The following is a 14,851-nucleotide window of genomic DNA, read 5'->3' as shown; positions in this document are numbered from 1 at the left end:
TAGGTTGCATGACTGAGAAACTCTCCGTGCTCTAAACCTGAAATTTGGCAAAAGATTTGCCAAGGATTTGGAAGGTCTCACCCATAAACACATATAACAGGAAGAGCCTGTGATTAGGACGCAGGCTATGCAGACAAGAGGATTATTGACGGTGAAACAAGAAGGCTGTGACAAGATTGAAAGAACAGTAGCCTGTAGGGATGGTGTGTGGGACTGAAGCAAAGAAGTGAGGATATTGGGAGAAAGAAACTATGAACTTGGACCAGGAGTCAAAAATCAACTACTGAAGTAAGACTCTTAGGCTGCTAAGAGAAGGGAGAGGGAGGAAGGCATTGGGCTGAGAGTGAGAGTCAGAAAGTCCTTAGGTATTACAGTACAATCTTCTCAAAGAGTCTCTGTGGTCAAGAAATAATTAAAAAAAAAAGATGGAAAATTACTGACAAAATATTTGCTTTATTCCTCTAACGATTGCTGTTTTTAAGGAACATCAACCTACTGATGGTGAATCCTGAGGAAGCTCTAGTGATAGTGTGCAGTGTTGTGGATATCAAGGGTCTTGCCCTAGTTCTAAATCACTTGGACTTAGAAGAATTCTACATAAAGAGTGCAGAGGCATTCAGATTTTCAGAATAACTTAAAAACCAGCAAATTTAAAAAGTTAAAGTCTCGCACATTAGGAGATGGTAGGTTTATTGCCCATAGAACCCTAATTCTCCCCAGTTTATGTATTATTTTAAGCAGACTTTAATTGTATAATCATGTTAAGTTTTTCACAGAACACTAACCACATTAAGTGCAAGAATGGATATGGCTCAGGAAATGAATCAAGGAACTTGTCACTGTTACAGGATGAGGTGCCTTAGTAGCTCCTCTTAAGTGCATCCCTCCGGCAATTTTCATTAACTTAGGCTTTCTGCACAGAAACATGCCACTGCATTCTGTCATTTCTAAACTGTGTTTATGAGCTGAAACTCCCTATTTAGCAACAGTTTGTTCTGTGACACCAGCTAAGGAAACTGTCTCAGTGGCAGCTCCTGCAAAGCAAAGCTTTATTCTCTCAGAGACAGGCAGCACAGAAAGTAAAGATTTGACACCAGAAAATTAACTCTTAAGTTACCTTTCCAGTTTTCATGGGTTTTCTCTATTTCTCTGGAGAGGTTTTTTCCCCTCTCCATTGGGAGAGGTCACTTGTGAGATGCCACAGGCATGTCCAGGTGTTGTTGAGTCCACAAAGCCCTTCCTTAGGATAGTACCTTTTAGAATTTTGGAGTTGTCTCAGGTGTCAGAACAATAAACATATTTTTATAGTTATTGAAACACAGGTAAGTGTGTTCCTCTTTAGCAGCTTCTCCCTTGCAACTGCAAGAGTTATATTGTGCTTTCCTAGACATCTTTCTTTGTGATGGGATTGTTTTCTATTTGCATCTTCTTTTACAGTAGTATCCTTCAATGTAATTCTCTTTAAATAATGCAAACAAAAGAAAGTGATCTGTATCTTGTATTTCCAAGGATAAGAAATGTAACACCCTCCTTTTCAACAGGAATGTAGTCAACAGAACAGTTTTCTCCTCAAAATTTTGCCTGATTTGTTGCAACAAAGCCTTGAAGATATAGAAGGAATGGATGTCAGTGATTGTAAAGACAGAACACATCATAATCTCCCTTGGGAGAAGGAAGAAGTCACTGGAACCCAATTTCTGAAGACGGCCAGTGAATTTTTCCCCTCTGTTAAGTCTATTCTTCGAATTCACAAAAGTTTTGGGGGCAGGCACCTGCAAAGAGGCATTGGTGATGGCTCTGCCCAGAATTAAGGAAACTACACAATATACAGCAGCCCCCTCTGCGGAACTGTGGGACCCTGAGGTCTTCACTTGGGCACTCAAAATTAGCTGTCCCTTTTGATCAGTGTTCGGTTGAAAGTACCTCCTCAGCTCCCAAGGAGGCTGTTCATAAGCCCTTGGCTGGCTCACAGCAGAGCACCGTACAGCACAGCTACAGTGCAAGAGCACGCAGTAAATAAGGGCTGTTGATGGCATGCCCCAGACAACTCCGGGAAGAGGAAAAAAAGAATGCCCACACACTGTAATTATAGAAGTATAGGATAATCAAGGTTGGAAAAGCCCGTCTAGATCAGAACATCAGCCGTCAGTCCGAGCATCAGAGCAGCACTGTCGCCCCCAAACCACATCAATGCCAGATCCAGGTGCCTCCTGAACACACCCACGGTTGGTGTTTCCACCTCCTCCCTGGGCAACTTATTACAAAGTCTACGGGCCAAACACTTTAGGTGGGACCTGACCTCTCTCTCCCGCTGGTCCCCGCAGCAACCCCGGGCGCAGGCAGATCACCTCCCTCTCTGTGGGGCACCAGACCAGCCGCGGAGAGCGCTCCCCCTCCAGCGGGACCCTCCGCCACGGCTCTGGGAGAGCATAAGGACAGAGCGGGAAGAGAAGCGGCGGCGCTTTCCCCCCGCGATGTCTGAAGGCGGAGGACAGCGGGCACCACTCGCTGCCTGCCGGCACCAGAGCGCCCGTCCGCAGCGCCCGCCTCGCCGCCCTCGCTTTACGGCGCGCCGTGCTTTGCGACGCCCAAGATGGCCGCCCCCAGGGCACAATGAGCCCGCTCCGTCCGCCGCCTCTGGGGGGAACGCGGGGCACGGGCAGGGCCGGCCAGGACACAGCCGGGGCGCTCCTCCGGCAGCGGGACTCGTCTGCGACCGCTCGGCGTGCGGAGCCCCGCCAGAGCTCGCAGTGGGAGAGCGGAGCGTCCCCGGGGAGGCGGCATGTGGGGTGCCCTGCTGCGGCGCGGGGTCGGCGGCGGCGGGCTGAGGTGCCTGTCCTCGGGCGGCCCGCCCTGGAGCCAGGTGGTGTCGGAGGCCGAGAAGATCGTGGGGTACCCGACGTCCTTCATGAGCCTGCGGTGCCTGCTGAGCGACGAGCTCAGCAACATCGCCATGCAGGTCCGCAAGCTGGTGGGCACCAAGCACCCGCTGCTCGACACCGCCCGGTAAGCGCCGGTGGGAGCCGTGGGGGCACGGCGGGGCTGGGAGCCTCGGCAGAGCTCCTGGGAAGTTGTGGGCTTCGTGCCGTGAGAGGGGTGTCCCCAGGGCAAGGCTGCCCCGGGATCCTCGGTTCCCTGCCGTGACAGGCTTTCCCCGCGGTTATCCGCTGTCATTCGGAAGTTGCTTCCTTGTGTCGCCACGTGCGGCGCTTCCCCCGTGCGGTGCGGGGGAAAAAAAAAGAAAACTCCCTTGGAAAGTAAGTGCGGCTGCCTCGCTAACAGTGTTGTGTTCTGTTATAATTAAGAACTATATTGCAAGGAAAGCAAGGGAAAAAGCAGAGAGACTACTCAGTTTAAAAGCTCGGAATAACCCTTCTCGGAATTGTGTATTTTGTTACCAAGTGTTCTGGAATATCCAGCTGGGAGCTGCAAGTTCTTGTGGGTTGAGTATTTTAGGGTTGCTAAGCAGTGTATCCACTCTTTCATTCTTAAGGCATACTAATGGAAGTCTTGCATTCCTGCCACAAGCAGAAATTTGGATTGTTGAGCAGGTTTTCTTTGACTGTAAAACAGGAACTGATTGGCAGTGAGTTTTTTATACAATAAAACTTCAGACGCTTACCAAAACGAAGGAAAAAATAAAAGTGCAATTTTCCGAAAAAATAGAAGTGGATGAATAAAAGGGCAATTTTTCACTTTTGGTTGTGGATTTGAGTGTTTGGTTGTGATTTTTGTTTGGTTTTGGAGTTTTTGGTGTTTTTTGTTTGGTTGATCTGTGTTTGCTATAACTGCAGCTATAGCAACATTAATTGAATCCAAGTTTAGTATGCACAGTATTTTTTAACAGGTGTAAGACAAAAATGAGCATTTGTTGGAAATTGTAGCTCTTTAGTGGTCCTTGGCAAATCCACAGTGTTGTAACGATACAAAAACAAGATTTGTTTTCAAGCTCTCTGTCTCTAAATCTGGTTGTCTTGAGTGAACAAAATGAGTACAGGGGACAAACAGCTTTTTTAGAGAAACATTATTTTGAGGAAGGGGGATTTAGACATTGGCATTGACTAGACTTTTCTGCAAGAAAGAAATGAAATTGTTAATAAAAATGGAAAATACCTGACTTTAGAAAATGCTGGTGGAGTGGATTTTGTTGAAGTTTTTATAACTGGAGGTTGTGATAAAGGGGAGGGATGAGAAGAAAATGCTCTTCTGTCATTGTAAGGTCAGTTGATGGAATGGAGGGAATAGAAGGAGTGAAGCACAATGTGTTTGGGCTCTTAAGTTTGCACTGCAGTCACAGAAGTGTCACAGAGACCTGCAGTGCTAAAGTGGAACTTTAGAGTGCCTGTTCAATGTGTGGTAGAGTTGCAGGTTTGTTTGGGAATTTTAAATGCAGAATTTTGGGGCATGGTTGGAAATTTTGTGGTGGAGCTGTGATGTTGTAAGGGTTTGTTGGGGTTTTTTATTATTTTAAGTGGGCTGCTTCAGGGTTAATTCTGTAAGCCTGTGGCTTGTGGAACAGCAGTAGGGATATACTCATGCCCAGGCTCAGCAGGATTAAAGACATTCATTTTAAAAATTCATATATGTTTCAGAGTACACTACTAAACTGATGTGTTGTGCTGGAAAGAAGAAGTATTTACTCACATAAAACTGAAACCCTGAGCCCTTACTTTGGACCTTCTTACTTGGTTTCACCGGTATTTCCAAGGGCTTTGTTGCAGATGGATTTCAAAATGGCCTTGACCTTTGTGTTGTAAGAAGAGTTAATATCCTGCTGACAAGTTTTAGTACACCCACAGTAATGCACAAATTGTACCTTGCACACCTTGTTTTATGGTGTGATGTTGCAATAAGGTGAAATTTGACCATATGCTTCCTCAATGATCTTGATAATTCATTTCTGAGATTTAAGTGTTGTATGTTTCAATGTAAATGTGAGTGATTTTAGTTTTGAATCAGAGATCTATGCTCTGACTTATCACAGCAATTTAGGAAACAGGTAATGATTTTTCAATACTAAGATTTTTTTAATACTTTTAAATCTGTCTCATTACTCATTCTTAAAAAGTAATAAAGGTTTCCTGTTGTGTGTTCAGACAACTGTTTTAAAGCAAGGATATCTAAAATATTTTATTTGGTGATTTTTTAAAAAAATACTTAAGTGATTGATATGTTCTGGAACTCTAATCTTTGAGACTCTGAGTGAGTAAATGCTATATATATCTGAGAAGTACTCCAGCATTTAAGGAGACTTTTGTATTTGTGGAAACTACTGAAAAATATGTGCTGTAAAATTGATTAGTTGCATGTGCTGTTTCTCAAGTTTCTACTCATTTATTTTTGAGGTTATAAGTGGTGACAATCAAATTGATTGTTTGCTGTCAGGTCTAAACAATTTTCTTTAATCATCATTGACTGGTGGAATTTTGTCATCAGTGGTTTTGTGTCTACCCTCCCTTCCTGCCTAAAGGCTTTGCCAGCTTTTGAAGTCTTCCTGAGACCATTAAAGGTTTCTTAAAGCAGTGGGTTCCCTATCAATGCTTGTCTGCTTGGAATAAGTTCTGAGCTGAGACAGCATAGGACATAAGTGCCACCACACAGAAAGCCTTTAGTGTAACCAGGGTGTTGATGAGTGTTTTTAACATTTTGCCAAGCTTTGGCTCGCTAGGCTGTTGCAATGCAATGCCTGTGCCGAGAGCCTTGAAGAAGGCAGCTGAAAGGTATCTGTGCATGTCAGACAGGACATGTGGAGAAGCAGCTGTTGGGCCAGTATACGTTTCCCTGATGATCCCATCCATTTCTTCCTCTTGTTTGGATGCAGCACTGGCAGCTCCTGGGTGTAAGTGCCTGCTGTGAATCAGGACTGCAGCAGGTGTTCTTCTGGGATGATGTGTGACCCTGATACCTCCCACCAAGCTTGTGTCTGGCCAGCAGCTTTTAATCTGAGAGCTATTGCTGACCCTCCTCTTGGAAGGGCAGAGACAGGTAACTGAGCCCTGCAGTGATGGGTTTGGGAGTTCTGTAATCCATCTGGTAAAGTTGAGCTTATATTTTAATAATTTTTGGTTTATTTCTAAGATTTTGGTTTCTTAAAAGTCAGCCACGTGAGCAGCCCCTGTACTAGTTTTGCCAGACTTGTTAGAAGGAGGGCAAAATGTGAGGAAAAGGTTACATTTTGTTTTAGAAAGGCTAATGTCTAGTGGTTAATGGATCATTGGAAGCTGGGGTATCTGGATGAGATTCACAGCTGTGCTTTTGGCTCTCTGACTAGAGCAAGTCACTTAATTTTTCATACTTGCATTTACTTATCTGTGAAATGAATAATGTAGCATCTGTTTACTGGAGATGTTGCACTTCATTCCCTGCAGCCTGTATCGATCACTGTGATCTTTTAGTGGAAAATGGTGTATAAGCAATATTAACAAAGAATACTTTAAAGACATGCTATCATTAAAAAAAATATTTGTCTCTAATGGATACTCTGGAAACAAAATTGCAATCTGACTACTACTGGATCTTTCTGTTTGTAGTGCTGTGAGTCACTGTATGGTTTTTCAGAGCTTTAAGATTGGTTATAATGAAGTGTCTTCAGCAGCTACTCAAAACTAGCGTTTCTTGGTTTTTTTCCTCTTCAGGCTTTGCTGGACTAAAGCAAAACTTTTTCAGTGCATGATTGTATGACCTCCTTTTCACTTGAGAAGCAAACAAATCTCTTGTCTTTTCTCTTTCCTGTCTTCTTTCTAGGCTAGCATACATCCTTTTTGGTATAGGAAAGAGTCTGTAATTGGCACAGTGATCTATTTTTCTCAAATACACAGTGTGAATAACATTTTCTTGATTACTTAATCTCCCTTGAGAAGGGTATAGCTTGCTGCAGATTGTAAACAGTAAACGTTATGGCCAATGCATCACTTTTATAATATCACTAAATGAAATGGAACACTTCATACACGTAAAATTATTATGGGATACCATTTAGCTCCAGCCATTCTCTCATTAGCCTGCGGGAAGAATGATTATATTTTAGTTCTGTCAGAATTGTTTGTTGGTGATAAATGCTTAAGTAGACATGGTTACAGTTTTCCTGTATTATTACAGAAGTAAAAAGACTGGCTAGACCAGGTTTTGTTCTGTTGCAGCTTGCTCGGTGTAGATCTCTAGACATTTTAAGGCCCAATAATGTGATCCAAAGCACTTTCAAGATGACATGCTTTTTGTTTATGATGTCTGATAACATTGGCTTCTTGATATTTCTGTTTCTTTATCAGCTTGAGATAGCTTAGTTCCGTAACACATCTTGTAACTCCAGGTGTGGCATGCATCTGCCTTCCTATGCAGGTGACCAATTTCAGCATAGACGTAGGCATTTGTTCCAGCCTGTTGTTGATGACATTGTTATTGCCAATTCATATTTTGCCTTAACAGAATGGTGACCTTAAAATTGTCCTCTTTTATAATTGCTGTGAGTGACTATGAGTAGCTTTTTAGCAACTTGTTTCTAATGTTAATTAATTTTTATTTTCTGAGCCAGAAAAATGATAGCATCTATTTACTTGACAGTGGCTAATGAGGTACCTTTCTCTGAAAACAGCAGGCAGCTGGACACTCAAAGTGATAAGCAGAAGGTCTGGCCAAAGTTGAGCTTCTACTACAGTCTTTTAAGTTTTACCGAGTTACTTAATCTGTTACAGGCGTGGGTCATAAAGTCCTTCTCCTGCAGTTGCTAGATTAGAAGTTAAAACACATTGGCTTTCACTAAATTTTATTCTACTTTCAGCCTGCTATAACACTTTGTAAAAGATATTTTTGCAGTAGAGAGATGTGATTTTTGGTCAGAATGCCTGTGAAGTTAGCTATGATGTGGCAGCAGTGTCATTTCCTGTGCTCACTGCAGAAATGTGTTTGACTTCCTGGAAACACTGACCACTGCAGCTGGCATTCAGGACACTTCTGCAGAAAGTATAAGTGGTGATGTTAGAAATGCAGAAATACTTTTCCTGCTTGATATGTTTGATACTATTTACAAAATATACTGGTTATAGGAAGTCTGGCTTTGTCCAGGAAGACAATTTCCCTAAGCATTTTGTACAGCTGATAGAAACAGAGGTTTTTCAGGAGAGCTCTGGTTGATTGGAGCACCAGAATTAACTTCTTGGTTTGACTCACCCCATCAAGAAATGTTTGTCTTTCAAGGAATCCTGGCCCCTCTTATTTAAGTTAGGTTTTGTGAGTATCTCCCAGTCAGCTGTGATAGACTTGAAAAACCTCCATCATGTTACATAACTTTGAAATGTTGGTACTCCCTAGGGTTTTCTGTTACCATACTCACCAGAAAGTAAACCTTTCTTAGACACCAAAACCAGTTTGTGTATTTTGGCTGAATGAACTCACAAAGAGCTAATGTGGTAAAGTTAACTTGATAACTTTGGAAGGTAAAAAGACATGAAAGAAATGAAACCATTGCATGTTCAAATATAGATTGAAATTTTCCTTCTGATTATTTCCACATTTTTCCTTGTACCTGTGGCCTTCACTATGGTTCTTAGTCAGCCACCGCTTAATATTGTCTTGTACAGTTAAAAAGAAGAGAATCCATTTTTGTAGGTCCCACTCTTCCTTTATGCTCTAATCAGGTAGAATGGATATGTGCTGTTTGTTCTCTCTTCCCAATGTTGTGTTTCATTCTCATCCTGTGTTACTTTCACTAGTGTATGTTTTTAATAGTTTTTTCCACCAACAATAAATATTACACTCATATACTTAAATGCTTTTTTAGAATTTAAGTATATGAGATCCATCAGATATTGCTGCTCTTTTGAAGAGGTGACAGTAGATGAAAGCTGCATCAATATTTGTACATTCGGGCTTCAAGTTCACAGTTCATGTTCAAGGGATCTTAGCTTCCTTTTTTTCTTTTTTTTTTTTTTTTCTTTTAAATATTAGACTTTGTTTGGTTTGACAGTGATAATCTCAGTCTGGAAGATAAAACATATTGGCCAGTCATGTGTGCCTGCCTGTCTGTCTGTCTATCTATATCCACACACACACATACTGCATTAGTAAATGCTAGCTCAAGAAGTCAAGGTAGCCATTGAGGATCATGGGTTTTCAGCTGTAGTGGTGCTGAGTTCTTGTCTTCTCATTCATTCACACTATTTGTGTAGAAAAAATTATGTAAAGGATGTTTAATTGTACGTTACAGCACTTAGTTTTGATGAATATTTTGCCACCATAAGCAAAGTAGGATTGAGTAGGAAATCTGCAGCATGAAGGTGCAAAAGCGAGACTGCTAATTAAATTCTTGTGCACTTGAATAATTGTGGTTTTTTTGCAGTGATTCTCATTTAAATATCTATGTTGAATCCAGGTTTTTGTGCTTATGAAGAACGTATTATTTCAGCATGTAGGGTGGTCTTTGTAAACAAAGTGTACTCAAAGTAGATGGCGATTCTGTTTGGGATTTTCTGATGGAATTATTTACAGTGAAAACTAATGTGCTTTTGTGATATTGATAATTTCTGGTATTTTGCATAGGGAGTCTGAAGGTTTCAGTAGAACTTCCAGTACTACTTGGTCGGCTTAAATGAAAGACTGTGGGAGTTTTTAAGCTTGTGTTCTTAAGCATGTGAGAGAAGCTGAATGTATAATGCCCAGATCCAAATGCCAATCAGCCTTGAAAGGATGTAGTATGGCACACCTAGAGAACACATTGAAGGCTACTGCGTGCCCAAAGGGAAGAAATGAAGGTAGTTCTTAAAGTTCACATCTGTTCTTTCCTGCTTTCAAATACAATTGATTTATAATGCATGTGAATATTGAATACCAAGTTTAATGGACTAGTGAATGACTGTTAGGTCAATGTTTGCTCAGCGCAGGAAAAGAGTACTGAATAAGTGGAAAGAGTTTCAAAATAATTCCCTCTGTAACACTGAAGAGAGTTGCCAAATATGCCTTTCTATAAAATGAAAATGAGAACCAATGTCAAAGAATAATCAAAATTAATATTTGGGTTACTGGAAGTGGTTTTCACTCAGTGAATCTTCTATTTGGCAATGTTAAGTTAACCTCTTTACCTTACAGGAGTAACGGAAAAAGTACTTTACCCAGGGCTTTCTCTCTGTCTGAGGTCGGTGTTTTGTAGCTTACAAGTAGTGTTCTTCCCTGCTGTGCTGCCTCTTCTGTTGCTGCAGCCTCCTGGTTGACTTCTCTCCTTGCTGTGGAGGTCCTGGCAGTGGCAGGAGGTGTCATTAACCATGAGCATTTTCAGAGCTCCTCCAGAAAACATGGGTAACACTGTATCCTCTGCAGCACTTTGTAAATCTGTTGAGGAAAATACAAGTTCAGGGAGGACAAATGTGAGCTCGGGAGTTAGATGTTTCCATACTTACACTATTGCTTTGTCCTAGGGGTTGCAGACCACTGTCTTAAATTATTAATATCTTTCCTTTACCCCACATCTGAGTGTCTTAGTTTCCCTCAGGGTAGGCAGACTGTCTGCAGTGCTTGCCCTAAAGGAACTCCTGCTAGAGACAAACCTAACCGACTATAAAGGAACACTGTGAATTTAAAAATTGGATCTATAACAAAAAATAAGTTTAAAATCTGTAGCAGCTGCTTTGCTGTCCTTGAATTGTCCCTGCCAATTGTCAGACATTGACAATCACTTTAGCTTGATTTTTTTTTTTTTCTCTGTTGCTGAATGAAAGAATTACATTTAAGGAAAGAAAGACGGATCATATAGGAAAACTGTTGAGACTCATTATCATGTGAGCTTTTATCAAACACATGCTGTGAACTACCTGGATTTTACTTATAATGATAGATAAGGCTTAGAAATTTGCCTCGATACTTAATTTAACTGAGAAACTCTAGGACCTTTTCAGCTGCTGGTGGTTCTTCAGCTGAGCCATAGTCATCTTTCCTTCAATCCTCAGCTATTCTTAAAGAAACATCAGGAGCTCCAGCTTTTGCATTCATCTTTCTCATTTCTTTTCCATGTAAATGACAGGTGATGGTTGTTATCATTTCCTTTCTCGTTCCCCCAGTTCCTTTCTTCAAAATAGCACTAGTTGGTTCTATTCTATGGCAGCTCTTCCATTTTGGGGAAAGAACAAAGAAAGTACTGAAAGTAATCTCCTGTTTCTTAATAAAATGAAAGCTTATACTTTGTTACATCTAGTTTTGTTTTTTTTTTGTTCCTCTCCTTTTTCCCAGCTAGGGAAGGAAGTCCTACACCATGGCACCGCTGATTCAGGTTTATTTTTCTAGTTTATTTTTCTAGTTTATTTTCTAAAAATATGAGCAGGCAAACCCTTTAGCATTCATCTCCAACTTCTTTCAAAAAGTACTGCCTTTAGAAGTAGATTTCTTTGAGATCAAGTGTAAATTATTTTTGATTATTTGTTGGTTAAATGATCCTATAAGTGTGAACTGATTTACTTGATAGCTGCCACTAAACATGTACAATTAATTAGATTTATAGAATCTGTACTCTTTAAAGAAAAATATCATTCTCCCTAACATCTTCCATTATTTCTTTTCTAGATCTTCACACTCATGGTGCAAATGTGAATATGACAGCTATCTTTTTCATTAACTGCCTGTTCAGCACTCTCCATGAAATAATCAAAGGGTCAATACATCTATGTGTTGTCATTGCTCCTGGAAATAGATGACCTATTGCACTTAAAAAAAAAAAAAGTATAGAAAGAAAGATTCTGTGTTTCAGTCATAAAGTAGGACTGGGTTTGTAGCAGGCTGTGTTTGTGTAGACCCATCCTGCAAATGCATAGTCCAGATTAAGGCAATTTGAGGGTAAATGGTCTGTGCCAACACTCTTTGTGGCTGCTTGTCATATGAATGATTAGGCAGTAGTAGAAGCACCCTAATCTGATTGGGTAAGACTGCTTTTAATCAGACTTAACAGAAAGTTCAACTTGTTAGGAGCTAAAAGAAAATTGTGAGGCCAAAGACACAATCAAAGCCACAAGTGGAAAAATCGCCTCTTTTGCACACTTAAAAATGACTGTGGTAGCATATGCTTGTTAGTGGGTGGGGTTTTTTCCCTAAAGATCCGTTGTTATCCTGTTAAATTTGTGTTGAACTTTGAGATTGAATATGACAGAGCCACTGTGTTTTTCTATTATGGAAATGCATATATTTTCATAAGCTAGAAACTAAAGGTTCTTTTGATATATCAGTGCATCTTATGTTCATGCCTGTTATAAAAGGGTAAAGTTTTTACCCCAGTGACCTTCCAGTCTCTGATTCCCAAATGCTTTCTATTTAATGTGGTTTGTGAAGATTAAGGTATACTGTGTGCATATTTTAAAAGGATTTTGGTGATTTTAATGCTACATTATGAAGTTCCTATTTGGTTTTCTTTTAGAAGTTGGCTTCTGAATGTGATCTGTCTGGTATGACTATATTTCAGTAATTAAAAATTAATGTACAGGAAAAACAAAGTCTTTCCCAAACCTCTTGGTTGCCTCATGGAAGTGATGCTGGAGCATTAATGGGCAAATTCATCATATGTTCTTCATCCCCAGTTGTTAAAACCAGAAATACCAGAGAGGATTTGTATTCCATGTTTTATTGTCCACTGGAAGAATGTCACTTTCTGATTATTTGTAAGTTTAGATAGTATGGGAGTCATTGACAGGCTCTGCAAAAAGTCAGATGTCATCTCTCAGTAGGAGTAATAATGTGAAAAGACCATTTTCAGAAATAAGGCTCAGAAAAATAGAGAAAGTTGGAAGCATGGAGACCTTTAGAGTAATTGTGGGGAGAAGTCCTCCTTCCAGTCCTCCTTGCTTTATTCAAGGAATGGAAGGCATTAAAGGAGTTTCTACTATTAGAATTTATAGTATGTTTTATGTGTCTTTTGTCCATGATATAACTTCATAAAACTGAAACAAGTGGTCTTGCCAGTTGGAAAGTAGGAAATGAATCCATGTAATGACTATAACGTGTCGTAGCAACCAAGTTTAAAATAGTCAGATTCCAAAATAATGTTATAAGAATTACATCAGAGGAAAAAAAAGTACTGTGTGTTATGTTATAGCAACAGAAACATGGCCTTATTTGTTTGTTTGTGAATCACTTGGGATCACATTTCTGTCTGTGGGTTTTTGTGGGGGAACAGGGCTGGAGTTTATGTCCTAACACAAAGTTTTGTTTGAGGGGATGTGTGATGTTATACTTTCTTTTTTTTTTTTTTTTTTTTTTTGTCATCCTCATTTCTGTGACAGTTTGAGAGGGCTGAAGTTAATTTTTCCTGGTTTGAATTTATTTTCAAATAAAGCACCAACTGAAAATTCACCTTCTTCATTGCTTTTCTACTTCTAAGACTTTAAGGGTTCCCTTGAATCTCTCTGAGTCTTTTACCAGGCCTTGTCAGAGAATGATAAAATTTTCATGGCTGAAAATCAGGAGTGAAACTTCAAGAGATTGTGGCGTTTTTTTCTAATTAATGCAAACGTATCACTGCTGGTGGATGCCATGCTGCAGCACAATGTTCAGATGCTTCCTAGAGCAACAGTGAGATTGACAGTGGGAGTATGTGCATCCCTTTTCCCTCCACTTCCATGCCGTGTGCATGGTGACCCAAACCTGGAGGAGCTGCTCCTTGGGGCTGAGCCAGGCTTATTCTCTTAAGGGAGCAGCTCACAATCACAATGTACATCCATAACTGTGAATGCAGGTGGTCAGCAGCAGAGCTCTGCCTCAGATTCAGAGCGGGGACACAGAAATGGGATGGGCTGTTTTGTTCTGCCTGCACAGATGTCCTGCAGTTAGCTCCTTTGAATATGTTTTCATTTGAGGGCTTTGATTTCTAATTTCCACAGGTATCATCCTCAATCCTCAGTGTTCTTTCCATCTTCCTAATAGTTAATTCAGAAAAAAACTTTTTCAGGTAGCTGCTAAGATGTAAACATGCATTGCAACTAGGAGTTGAGGGGTCTTCATGGCAATAATTGTTCCCTTCTCTTTCCTTCTTCTGTTACAATTGCTAGGTGATTTACTTCCTAGAAATACCAAGTCTGGATTAATCTATTGTCCTTGGGTGGTACCAGAGCTTCAGATTACCTTGGTGTGCATGTAGGTATTAAATATTGAAAGATGTTTTCATGTTCTCACGTGATGGAGCTCTGGGTAAACAAGTCTTATTGAGCAGTTTGGGAATCATGTACACACTGGTTTGCCTTAGGAAATCTGCCATTTAAGCCTTTGTCCTGATTTTCAATGGCTATAGTAAAAGGAGTGGTAGACAAGGAACCACTGGCAGTGAGTGTTACTGAGAGGAAGAACCATTGTCCTGACATTGTGAAGGAAATCTGTTTAAGCTCATGAATAACTGAAAAGCTTACCAACTACTGTCACTAATCCTCATGAAACAATTTTCAATCTTCTTTTTTTTTCCAAAGGCATTCAAAAGCAAAAGTCCCTGATGTTGTATAGTGTCTTTGCTTTCAAGATTTGTTCCCCATGTGTTCAATCTGGAGACAAACAAATATAAGCCCTTCTTATAAGCATTAGAGAAACAAGAAAATACATTGAAGAAGTTTGAGGACAAATTAGCACTTTAAATCTACATAGAATTAATGTTGCCATGCTATGGAGTGTAATGTAAATGTGAAACCTGTGAAAGCATTGCTAATATCTGGGAGAGTGTAGTTGTATGTTTTAAAAAACCCCAACCAACCAACCAACCAACCAACCAACCAACCAAAAAAACCTCCACTTCAGGGGGTCATGTCGTGCAAGTTTTATCTCTTTTGTAATTTCAAATGTGTATGGTTAAAGACAGGAGATAGTCAGACCTTATACATGTTTAGTCTTAGCTTTATTA

General features: G+C 40.3%; 1 protein-coding gene across 1 annotated transcript in view; it reads left to right on the top strand.

Annotated features, from left to right (window-relative positions):
• Positions 1-1,565: 1,565 nt before the first annotated feature.
• Positions 1,566-14,851, top strand: part of PDSS2 (decaprenyl diphosphate synthase subunit 2) — a 112,189-nt gene continuing 98,903 nt past the window's right edge. Inside the window, exon 1 of the mRNA XM_054630122.2 lies at positions 1,566-3,006. Coding sequence (XP_054486097.2) covers positions 2,783-3,006 — 224 coding nt within the window. The 5' untranslated portion in view covers positions 1,566-2,782. The remainder of the gene's footprint in view (positions 3,007-14,851) is intronic.

The sequence above is a fragment of the Agelaius phoeniceus genome, chromosome 3, assembly GCF_051311805.1.
Source record: "Agelaius phoeniceus isolate bAgePho1 chromosome 3, bAgePho1.hap1, whole genome shotgun sequence".
NCBI lineage: Eukaryota > Metazoa > Chordata > Aves > Passeriformes > Icteridae > Agelaius > Agelaius phoeniceus.
This window is presented reverse-complemented; position numbering and strand designations above follow the sequence as displayed.